A 12,673-nucleotide genomic window follows, 5' to 3' on the forward strand; every position below is an offset into this window, starting at 1 on the left:
TGGTTCTGTTAAATATAACAAAGCTATGGGAGTTCCATTAACAAAAAAGGTTTCCTGACTTTCAGCACAGGAGCTATTTCAAAATGAGCAGCCAAACTCATTCTGCTAAGACTTTTGTTAATTTGAAGCTCCTTTTATCTTCTAAACTCATAACTCATCTCAAAGGAGAAGAGTTGAATAGGAAACATTTGTGCGTGTTATAATATGTAATGCTATAAATCTAAATGAGCTTTTCTCATTAATTTTGTCAGAAGTCGCCTGAAAATAAACTTACAGAAATATAAGAACAGCAATGGGCATGTATATGTCTTCCCAGGGAAGCTCAATCCGACAGAACAAATGCATTCTTCTGGGAGATCAAACTCCACAGCTGCCTCGTGCCCCATAGAGCTCCCATACAGTAGGTTCTGATCTACACCAGTTTTCTCCACAGTAACAGCCAAGACGGGAGACTCAGAAGTAAAGAAAAGAATGTAGTGCAAAGTGCAATGACCACTTTGAGGAAAAAAAAAGAAAAAAAAAAATTATCATGAGGTCCTGGCATGGTGATGTCCATATTGACAAGGGAGAGACATCCGTAGCAACCATGCACACAGCCATTTCCTTCCCACCTCACAGCTCACTCCCCTGCCCCATAGCAGTTCGCATGTTGTGTGGGTGGCAGCTTGCCTGAGCATGTCTGGCACCACTTTTGTGCCTGGCCGGGGTCACACTAGGTTCCCAAAACCAAAAGGCAGTCACACCTGAGGTGCCTGTGAGCCTGGGTGGCTGCAGCAGCGTCTGAGGCCTCAGGGCCTGGGGCTGCTCTGTGTGGGATGCCTGAATTAGGAAAGCAGGGCCACAATCTCCCCTATTTGTCTCCTGGACTCCAGTGGACAAATAATTCTTCCATTCAGTCTCGCACTGCTGTCTGTGGGGCTGAAGCCGTAAGGAGCTGTGTGAGCTGCTCACCCCTGGCCCAGATGGGTGGTGGTTGAAAGTTGGCAGTGTTGACGAGTCATCGTCACTTGATGACGAGTGCTTGGCTCATGTGAATGAACTGTTGATCTCAATCTAAATATAAGATGACTGGAGTACTATAAAACGAAAAATGCCATGGTTGCTACTCAGCTGATTGCAAAACACCTGTGTTAGTAATTTCTGCTGCTGTTGCTATGCTGGCCAGCCTCTCCCTGAGCACGGTATCACAAATGCTGCAGAAATGCTACCAACTTGCTGAGGTACAATCGCTGTAATTAACTCTCCTGTTGGCAAACACAGTAAGGAAGGCCAAGGGAATCAAATGGGTTTGTGGACTGAATCACTGGGTGGGATGGAAATCAGAACAACTTCCTTAACTGCAATGCATTGTCAACAGCCGTGTTTCCAGGGCTGCTTGCACCCTGCTTCCCCATTCCGGCGCATCCAAGGATGGACGCAGCAATGCCTTTCCCTCTCCAACTGGGAGAGAAGCACAAGGAGAGGTAGCACAGCCTCCCCCAGCCCAGGCACAGGCATCCTGAGAGCAGACGCTGTGAAAGAGAACTTTCACATCCTGCTGATTATTCTACACCATTTGTGATGCAAAACAGTGATTTCAGTTAGTGACAATTTATAGAGAGGAGCATCTTACACGTTTAGAAGTGAATCTCAAATGCTCAAAACAGGAAACGTGGTTAAATCTGAAATCTGCTATGCCAGCTGAAACAGTTATATAATTTGACTAGTTAAAATGCAAGCAAGCACATTTTGATAGGCAAGTTGATTCTTTTTTATTATTATTATCATGACATTAATTAGCTAATCCCTCTTCCAGTGAGTTTAAATGGAGATAATGTAAGCCTAAAGAGGTCATGCCCATAGGGTTATTTTCTGTATCAGCATTTGTACAGGGAAAGATCAAATGCTGCTTCAAAGCAGCAGAAGTGTGTACCATGTTCCCTTTAATAAAGTGAACAATTTAAGAACTATCAAAAAATCAGACTAACATGCAGTTATGATCGGTAGCATCTGATCTTCCTTTTTCATCTCTTAGCTCTGTTGTCTTTATTTCCTGCATTCATTCTACTTTTTATATAGTTGGCATTACATTTTAGAAGACTTTTTTTTTCCTGATAAGGAAACGTATGCTTAGTGGTGGTTGCCCAGCCATGCCTTCAGTTTGCCATTCTTGGCCGCTCCAGTTTCTCTGCCCATCTTCTTCCCTCCTATGTTGAGAATGTTCTTTGACGCTGCAGTTCACATTTTCTCTAAATAGTATGAAAGAACCTATCCTCACTGCAATCTGTCCACACTCTTCATGTCAGAAATCATTTTCATCTCCTTGCTCTCTCTTCCTCCTCCACCGCACTTAAGAACACGATCATCAATTGATTTTCTTCCTACCTTCTCCATTTGCTCTCTCAATCTTCTTTTTTCCTCTTGCTCCATTTTTTCAGTGCAACTCCTACACACTTCTTTTCTCAGCAACCTCCTCCTCCTGCCCACTCTACCTCGAGTCTCCCAGCATGCAGTACTGGCCAGCCCTGAAATCTGGCTCCTACGAGACAGGATGCATCCTATTCCTAACCCTATCTCTATTCCTATCCTTGTCCCCACTGTTATCCCCATCTCCATCCCTAACTCCATCCTCATCCCTATCCCCATTCCTAATTAAATTCCTATTCCCACACATAATAATCCCCATCCCAATCCCTGTCCTTATCCCCAACCCCATCCCTGTCCTAATCCCCATCCCCAACCCCATCCCCATCCCTATCCCTATCCCTATCCCTATCTCCATCCCTCTCCCTACCCCTATCCCTATCCCTATCCCTATCCCTATTCACCCCTACCCAGCAATGTGCAGGCAGCACCACATCTTGGGAGCACTGGTCATGTTTTTGCTGACAGGGCTGCATGCAAATTCTGCTAAGGAAACCATTTGTATGGGTATACACAAAGCAGGTCTCTCCTTTTAATGCTTCCTCAGGCATCGCAACATTTTACTGGTATATTAAACTAGTACTGAGAGCTTTGTTACAGTGACATGTACAGGGTGCTGAAGTACAGGAGTAGGTGCTGACACACAGAGCCTTGGGCTGGACACATCCATATTACATGGCTCATTTTCAGCTGTTCTGATGTCAGAGTCATGAAATTCGGGGCTTTTGTGGAGAGAATCCCTAAGACAAAGAAAAGGAAAACCCACAGTAAGGCTCAGTAAATCAGGCTGAACTGACCACAATAACTTGGGCCTCCTGAGACCCAACCGCATCTGAAAAGGCACATATGGACCCCAACAATCAAGCATTAAAAAAAAAAAAAAAAAAAAAAAAAAAAAAAGTCGAAGGAAAAAAACCCCTCATTATTGCTGTCTGTCAGTTCTCAGAGTTGTATGATGCAGTGATGAATAAAGGGTAGTTCCAGTTATGAATTAGTGCTGCTTTGGAAGGACGTGGCGCTGGTTAGAACGGGTTGATCTTCAGGTTCCCTTCCGGCCCATTGAATGAGTGGCACCCAGGGAGGAGCCGGGGCAGATGGGGGCTACGGGGTCTGTGTGCTGGCCATGAAGTGGGGCAGCAGTGCGGTGCGGGAGGCGCTGGTTGGTGCTGAGCCAAGGCAGGGGTTCTGATATGTTACCTGGGTATGGGGAGGGTGAAAATAGCTGCTTGCACGGATGGCTCTGATCCGTAATGCCGTACGGTACGCGATATCCTCACGCTTTGTGTCACACGGTGCTTGGGGGATGAGGACTTGCATGTGCCAAAAGGCTGTAAAACCCAAAGCCTGGGGCGTCGGATGTCACCCGCCGTGACGACAGCTATTCGCTTATTTACTTCTTTAACCACCACTGTTTACTTCTTCCATATTTTTTTATAGTTGGAAACCCACCACTCGCCGACCTTGTGCGCTTCCACCAAAGTGCCCCCCCTTGCTCTGCGGTGTTTTTTTTTTTGTTGTTGTTGTTTGTTTTTTAAAAACACAAATTTTTCAGTTCTAATTCGAGTTCACGGCTAATTCTCACCGTACCGGCCACCGCAATTTTCCAGCAGGCCGCGCCCCACAGCCCCGTTCCCGCGCTGCCGCCCCCTCCCGGGACAGGGGAGGGGGCGCGAGGCCGGGGAGGGGGCGGCACCGCCGGGGAGCGAGGAGAGGGAGAGGCGGCGGCGGCGCATGCGCGCGGCACTTCCTCGTTGGCCCACGTAACAGCTGCGGGCGGGCGCCGGGCAGCGCGTGTCACTCCGCGGTGACTGTCAGCGGCGGCGGCTCAGCCCCCGCCAGCCCCGGCCTCCCCCGGCCCCTTTCCGTCCTATCCCCGCGGCCGGGGGGCGCAGCCGGAGCCCGCCCAAGTGCGTGCTGAGCTCGGTGGGGTCGGGGACGGCTGGAGGGGGATACGGCGGCGGCTGGGGGCTCCTCCCCGCCCTCCCTCTCTCCGTGAGCTCGCGGCGGGGCCGGGCCGGGCTGCTCGGAGGCGGCTCCGTCCCCGCAGCCGTCGGGGGCCGAAGGAGCGCTCCCCAGCGGCGGGGCGAGGGGCGGCCGCGCCCCCTCCACCTCCCGGCCCGGCGTTCGGATGCTGCGGGGCTGCGCTGCGCTGCCTGCTAACGTCTGCCCTCTGCTTCTTTTTTTCCCCCTCAAACCGCTCGGCTTACTCCGCTCTGGGCTCTCCCTCGGGCCAGGATCATGCCGGACCAGATCACCGTCTCGGAGTTCATCGCCGAGACTACGGAGGATTACAACTCGCCCACCACCTCCAGCTTCACCACTCGGCTGCAGAACTGCAGGAACACGGTCACGCTGCTGGAAGAGGTACGGTCGGCCCTGTTCGTTCCCTTTTCTTTACGTTAGCTTTGAGAAAGAGCATCGGGGAGCCCGGAGCTGGAGGCGTTAGCATGTGTGTAATTTGTGGTGTGTTAATTGTGGGACTTGAAGCACGTTGGAGAAAGCTCTCCTGCTCTGAAGGTTGGTGCCTGGAGCTGGGACCAACATTGCGCTTCTAAGTGATTTTGGTGGTTGTCGCGGTAGGAAAATCTGTGGATGTTGGGTTTTGAGAGAGAGGATGGAGACTGTGTCGTGTCTGGGAGCGGTAGCAGAGGTTTCCCCACTCGTTAGATCAGGGCAGTGCTGAGTTCTGGCTGCGGGAAGCTGCTGGGGAAGCTCTCTTCTGAATTGAGGTGAGGACAGAGAAAAATTTGCAAGATTTGCACTGAGGAAAATAACATCGAAACAGAATAGCTGTTGGAAGGAGAGCGAAGTAATGCTCTGGAAGTAGTCACATTGTCTCATTGTCTCAACCTTGAAGCCTCAGTGCTGTGTTTCTCTTAGTGCTTGTTGTTACCATCATTTAAATGCTCATCCTGTTTCACATCAAGAAACAAACGAGTCAGAATGGATCGGGTTACGGAGCTGGATTCTATAGGGTACCACTCATTGCATCCTACCTGAGGTTTCAGTGTGATTTCTTACGGACGAGATCAGCAGTTATAAGAAATTGCCTTCCCAAAGGCTTTTAAAAAAGAAAGTATAGCTCATTTTTTACCCTGCACTTGGTTGAAGGTGCATTGTGACATTTACAGGCAGATTTCGTTTCGCAGATAACGATTTGTGGTGGACTTGGATTATGCTCTTAGTTGCTTGAATATCTGGCAGTACTTGAGGAGCCAGTGCTTACGTCAGAGATGGATTTCAGAGATTCTTCTTAGTTTTGCTGAACTGTTGGTGTGAGGAAAGCATTTGATATACAAGTCATGGCCTTCTAATGGATTGGAATAAGGCAAATCTGATTTCATAGAACTAACGTGACTTAGCATTGACTTAGTAGAGAAGGTGTCCACGTTCAAAATATTTGCAGCACTGATGAGGTAGTGGAATGGTTATTAGATTACATTTAAAATTATGTACTTTAATTATGTAACCTTGAATAATTTCTGCAACACTTCCATAATGCTAGCTGCTTTTTCTGATTGTTTTTTTTCCCCTGTAAGCCATGGTTACTTGTAGGTTCATAAGGAATCAACCTGTTTTGTTTTGTGTTTGGCAGTATTACTGCCCCCTGGTCTTAGCTGTGTGCAGTAGCTGCAGCCACTGCATGTTTATTAGGAGAAATGACAGCATTCGTGGAGTTAAATAACAATACGTGTTGTCCCATCACTGGTAATTTCCAGGGTAAGGATGCAGCTTTTGTGACTTGGGATGTATGCTCAAAGTGCACAAATGTAGTAATGCCCTTCCAAATAAAACCAAATTAGGCTGGTTTAATTCTAGAAGATAAATGTACAGTTTTCTGCACCATTTTTGTAGATTGTGCATGTTTTCAAAGTTTAATATCCATTTTGACAGTAATAAATTTGTGTAATAGAAATAATGCGCTTCTAGTGCTTATGTTGCTGTTTCTTGAATTTCTTTTCTGTAACTGTTCTGCATACTCCTCTTAGCATGTTTGACACTTACATTGATTTTGGAATTGTTTTTTTTTTATCTGTCAATATAGGAAAGCTTTGCTTAATGGGAAACGATACAGATACACTGCAGAAGGTCTGCAGCTCTCTCAATTTGATCTTTATTAATTTGCATGAAGAAATGCAAGTAGTTGGAACGTGGCAAGTGATGTGCTCCCTCAGTCTTTGCGTCCTTATGCTTTTATGCACAGCTCTCCTGCTCCAACATTAAAGCTCTCTTGGTTTCTGTACATCTGCTTACCCAAAGCTGTGATTCATACGAATCAGTGGATGGAAATTGAATGGTTGAAGTGCCTGTTACATGGTTCTTATTGCAGCTGCTATTATCCCTGCACTGTGGATGACTGAAGAGCTCTTGAAGCAGCTCCTGAGCTTCAATTCTGACCCCCTTGTATTAATGCAAACGGGATGATCCTGTCCTTGCAAATTTTTAATTTTTACGCTAATGTTGCATGTGGGTTGGAGCTCTCAGTGGGCTCTGCAGACAGTATCAAACTGTGCTGTTAGGGCTCTGCAGCCCAAACTATCTTAGCTGGTTATTGTACAGTGAACTTAGCTCAAAACAAGCTGTGCCTACCTCAGTGACTGTGAGGTGGTTCGTGGATAAACTAAGTATTTTCTGTATTATGGAGTAAATCTGAACAGAAGCAGTATGAAAATTAAATGAAATGAAAATTATCAAAAGTTAGATCTGTTTCATTGCTTCTCAGTCTGATGCTATTCCTGCTGGAGCTAGGGTAGTGGTTAGATCAGAGTTGCCTTTTCATTAAGAATGCAGCAAAAAAGAAATAGAGGGGTGTGTGTGTGTGTGTGTGTATCTAGTTCCATGAAAGCTTTACAGAACTGTGGATTTACTGTTCCTTAATCACAATTAAAAAGTTTTATGAAATAATAAATTATGGAATCACTTGCTGGTTTTTTTTTTCTTTCTTTTTTTTTTTTCCTCCCCAATTTATTTTCTTCCTATAAAAGTAGAGTTTATTCAGCTAAGTGGATAAATACAAATCCTCTCTTAGGATGAGTCATGACTCCTCAGATATGATTATTTTGTGAGAAAACTTGGGATGCCAATAGATGCAATTAGATTTGGGTAAAATATTAGTGCAAGTATTTTTACTGCTTAAGGTGGCTTCACTTTTGTAAGTTGTTGATGGAAGGCCCAACAAAATGCTGAGGAACAGCTCAAACAATCAGAAGCTTGGGAAAGATCTGGTTAAGGGACTCACGTGACTTATTTTTAAATAGTAAAACTAAACTTTATTCAAGTCTGTAATGTTATCAAATGAGAGAAGTATGTCCTAGTAGGTAGCAGTTCATTGACTAGAAAGCTTTGTTCATGCTATTTAAATCTGTGGAAGCTTGCAGGTTAAAAAGCTCACGCTCTGAAAAGACGGAACTCGAGCTTTTTGTTATCAGTTTGTACCAGAACAGCAAAAAGACCTGTAGCTAGGCTTAGGAGCCTACCACCTGAGTAGTTACCAGAGAACTGCCAGAAGTATTTTAGTCATAACTCTTTTTTCCAGTTATCTAATGGCTATCAGTAAACACAGATTCTTAAGTTCATGTTTTCTAAAGCCAAAATAATAAGTTTTTTCAAACTCCAAGGGAAGGGAACAAAACCATACATTGTGTTCTAGTTCAGGAGAATTTGTAATCTGTACTCCTTTCTATGTTGTTTTCTGTGGTGTTACAGTCATGCAGTGAAGACATTTTTTAACTTCCCATTTCTGTGTAAAACTGGGAGAAGTTTTGCTAATGCCATTCACGTGAAGAGGTGATTAATACATTTGGAAATGGATCATTGATGACTTAGGGTTTTGACGATTTCTCTTTGAAGTGGTGTGGACATATCACTGATACAGTATCTTAAGAAGAAAGCGGAGGATGCCTTCTAAGAAACTGGCTTTTGTAGTTACAGTATCTCCCTGATCCGTTACTTAAACAGATTTTAGGAGAGTTGATTTTAATCCAGGAATTGCTGCTATTGCGGGAACCAGTTTTAATTCCTAGATAACGATGATTTCTGTTCAGACAGGATGTGCTGTGCACGAAGGGTCTCCACACAGCACTCGATTACCAGTCTGTTGTGTCCTTTCAGCTGGAAATGGGACAACTTTACTCTGAAGGGACAAATAACTGAGTTATTGTGACCAGGCAGTTCTAAGGCAATTGCTTGGTAGCATTGTTCTGAAATACAGGTTAAAGCTTAAATTCCCTTTTAGGCATTCAGGCTCGAAAAGAAGAGGCAGTACCTGGGTCACTTGGAAGCTGATGATCAAGAAATAGTCACGGTTGTTTCTGATGCCCATTTTACTGTTAAGCTCCTGTACTACTTCAGCATTTTCAGTTATTAATATTATTTTACTCCTTATTGAGGAGTTGCAAACTCAAAAATGCTTTCTGACAATTAGATTTTGTCAGATACTTTTTAAAGAAATGTTTACTGATGAGCGGGGTAGAAGATATGGCTGCAGATATATTAAAGAATATATATATATCCTGCAATGGCTGTTGTTCATTTTGTTATTCATTGTGCTGATCTGCCAGAATTGAAAGGTCTGTTGGTGGTAGGCTGGTCCTGTAACAGATACACATGTTGCATCAGTGAGATAACTGCATTAGCTGAGCAGGAGCCAAATGCTCAATTCTTTTTGTTTGCAATGCAACTTGAAGGGAGAAGATTTTTTTCAAGTGTTCTTGTTGATCATGTCATGGGTGGTTCTCTAAGGTTAGAGTTGGGAAAGTGTTCTTGTTTGTGTGTAGGGTTGGTTTTGTTGTTTTTTTTTTTTTGCTTGTTTGTTTTCAGGGTAGCAAAGATTTTTCGTTGTTTCTAATGAGTACCTTTCCCTTAGTTTCTGTACTGAGATTTGCTTATTCTACTACATGGAGGGACTTCAAGGACAAGGGTAAGGCAACCAGGTTTTTGCCTGCTTGTGACTTCAGAACTTGTGTAGGACTATTAGCATTAAAACTGCCATACAGTCAGTTTGTCTACAGTGATTGCATGTGTGTTTCTGTCATAAGATTCTTTTCAAGTGAAAAGGTATTCTATCTAGGGAGGCAGAAAAAACCATACAAGAGAACAGGAGCACTTTGTTTCTAAACCAACTTTCTGTTTTAGTTGGCAATATGCTCGAGATTTAGTTCACTGGCCTGTGCTGTGAAAACTCATGCGATCTGTTTTGTGTGTTTGGAGTGAAATATTTTTTTCTGTGATTATTCTCTTCATTTCCATTGAAGTATCATCTGCGTATAATTGTAACAGATAAATCACAGCATCACAGAATCACAGAATGGCCAGGGTTGGAAGGGACCTCAAGGATCATGAATCTCCAACCCCCCCGCCATAGGCAGGGCCACCAACCTCCATGTTTAATGCTAAACCAGGTTGCCCAGGGGCCCCATCCAACCTGGCCTTGAACACCTCCAGGGACGGGGCATCCACAACCTCTCTGGGCAGCCTGTTCCACACCTCACCACTCTCTGGGTAAAGAATTTCCCCCTGATATCTGATGTAAATCTCCCCTCCCTCAACTTAAAACCATTTCCCCTCGTCCTACACATCAACCCTTTCGAAGAGTTGATTCCTCTCCCCTCTGTAGGCTCCCTTTAGGTATTGAAAGGCTGCAATGAGGTCACCCCGCAGCCTTCTTTTCTCCATGCTGAACAAGCCCAGCTCCCTCAGCCTGTCTTCATAGGGGAGGTGCTCCAGTCCCCTGATCACCTTTTGTCTCTCCTCTGGACCCTCTCCAACAGCTCCCTGTCTTTTTTGTACAGCATCCTAGTTGTTCTTCTGATTGTTATAAAACTAAAAAAAGGAGAGGGAATCTGGGAGACTCCAGCAGCACTGGACCCAAAGCCAGCTTTTCCTAACCCCTAGCTTGTTATATATAGCAGTTAGGAAGTCTTGCACTGTGGAGAGCTTCATACTTGAGGACGGATTCTTATGTAACTGATCACAAGCAACCTTCAGTTTGATAAGAAGTATGCTTTTAGTAGCAGAGCATCCTGAGGAAAAACACATGAGAAGCTTCTTTTTCAAAAAATGAACATTAGGATAATTACTGCTGTTCTTACATTGAACGACAGATTGTACCAAAGAAGGAAAAATAAGAACAGAAGCCACAGTAATAGGTTACGGGGTTTGACTTCTGATCAGGCTACTGAAAATGTGAAGAAAGAGAATGGACAGCAGTATCATATATTTATAATAGCATGTTTCACAAAAAATATTGTTGTAAATACTCTTATGTTTACACAGTCATAGAGTATCCCAAGCTGGAAGGGAGCCACAAGGGTCACTGACTGCAGCCCTTCACACGGCTTCACTTGGGACCACCCAAACCCCATGTCTAAGAGCACAGTCCAAGTACTCCTTGAACTCCAGCAGCGTGAGGCTGTGATCACTGCCCTGGGGGGCCCGTTCCATGTCCCTCTAGAGAAGAAACTATCGCTGACCCCCACCTGCCCCTCCCCTGCACAGCTCCATGCCGTTCCCTGGGCCCTGTCGCTGTCACACAGAGCAGAGCTCAGCGCTGCCCCTCCGTCCCTGTGAGGAGCTGCAACCGCCATCAGGCCTCCCCTCAGCTCCTCTGCTCTGGGCTGCACAAACCCAGGGCCCTCAGCTGATCCTCATATGTCTTGTCCACCAGACCTTTCCCCATCTTTGTAGCCCTCCTTTGGACAGTCCCTAATTCTAGCATTCCAAGGCACACACAGCCCTTTGCAGCTCTTGTCCCATTTAGGTGTTTGACATCACTCTGTCTTAACACTGTACAGTTCTTTTTCATGTGGCATGAAATCAGTTTTGCCCTTCATTCAGCAGTAATTGAAATGACTGTTGCAAGCAAGCATTCTCCTTTTGCAGATTTGTGACTGATGTGAGTTAAAAACAGGAAAATACTCTTGATATCTCTCTAAACCTTGGTCATGGCGTGTTATTTAGCTTTGCATTCTGATAATTTGTATTCATTTTAGGTATGCTTTTGTAAGTATTTACATCTTCGTGTAGCTCATAGGTTTTAAAGAAGGCTTTTGTTTCTTTGTTGAACCCTCAACAAGAATCTTCATATTTGCTCATCATGGGAATGGCCCGGGTTGGAAGGGACTTCAAGGAGCATAAATCTCCAACCCCCCTGCCACAGGCAGAGCCACCGACCTCCCCATTTAATGCTAGACCAGGCTGCCCTGGGCCTCATCCAGTCTGGCCTTGAACTCCTCCAGGGATGGGGCATCTACAACCTGGCAACAGGGCAGCCTGTTCCAGCACCTCACCACTCTCTCTGTAAAGAACTTCCCCCTGACATCCAACTTAAAACCATTTCCCCTTGTCCTGCAGTTATCAACCCTTTCAAAGAGTTGATTCCCTTCCTGTTTGTAGGCTCCCTTTATGTACTGAATGGCTGCAATGAGGTCACCCCGCAGCCTTCTTTTCTCCAGGCTAAACAAGCCCAGCTCCCTCAGCCTGTCTTCATAGGGGAGGTGCTCTAGCCTTCTAATCATCTTAGTGGCTCTCCTCTGGACTCTGTCCAACAGCTCTCTGTCTTTCTTGTATTGGGGGCTCCAGACCTGGACTCAGAACTCTAGATGGGGCCTCACAAGGGCAGAGTAGAGGGGGACAGTCACCTCCCTGTCCCTGCTGGCCACCCTTCTTCTGATGGAGCCCAGGACACCATTTGCTTTCCAGGCTGCAGTTAGGAAACTGTGGAAGTGCTTTGTGGTGCCCCATTTGCTGTTTGGATAGATCACAATAGAAGGTATAGCACATCATGGGAATTTGGGCTCTACATAAGCCCTCATCATCAAGGGAAAGACTCTTAACATTATATGACTTAAAGTTAGTTCTAGTATGTAAGTCGGTGGAGATGTTCTGTTGCTGGTGTGTAAGAAGGAAAGCTCCTCAGGTAACCACAGAGATTTTATTTCCTGCAGGAATGCAGCTGAAGGTGCTGCTTGAGAATGAAACAAGCAGTTTATACTCTATTTCTAAAGAGATGTTATTGATCTTCATTGGTACATATTGGTTTTTGAATACCTGCGGGCTGATGCTGAGGTTTTGTATAAGCAATATCACAGCATTTTTGAAAAGCCCAATAGATTTAATTGTGTTGAGTGAGAAACTTCTCCTTTAAGGCTTCTGGGGAAAAACCGTGCTGGGACCACATGGCCCTCTACAGTTACTCTTTCAGCCTCAGTGAAAGGACAATCTTGAAGCTGTGTTGTTCCTATGGTTAAGCCAGATGTTGTATGCTTTTTGT

At 45.1% G+C, this 12,673-nt stretch overlaps 1 protein-coding gene across 5 annotated transcripts in view; it reads left to right on the forward strand.

Moving 5' to 3' along the window:
• Window positions 1–12,673, forward strand: part of ASAP1 (ArfGAP with SH3 domain, ankyrin repeat and PH domain 1) — a 168,322-nt gene that overhangs the window by 55,369 nt on the left and 100,280 nt on the right. For 4 of the 5 annotated variants that reach the window (XM_048939832.1, XM_048939831.1, XM_048939833.1 and 1 more), the window contains one exon: window positions 4,638–4,767. In XM_048939832.1, coding sequence (XP_048795789.1) covers window positions 4,638–4,767 — 130 coding nt within the window. Of the gene's footprint in view, window positions 1–4,172; window positions 4,311–4,637; window positions 4,768–12,673 lie in introns of those variants that run through there. The other variant, XM_048939835.1, reaches the window with a different exon arrangement.

Source organism: Lagopus muta, chromosome 3, assembly GCF_023343835.1.
Source record: "Lagopus muta isolate bLagMut1 chromosome 3, bLagMut1 primary, whole genome shotgun sequence".
Lineage (NCBI taxonomy): Eukaryota > Metazoa > Chordata > Aves > Galliformes > Phasianidae > Lagopus > Lagopus muta.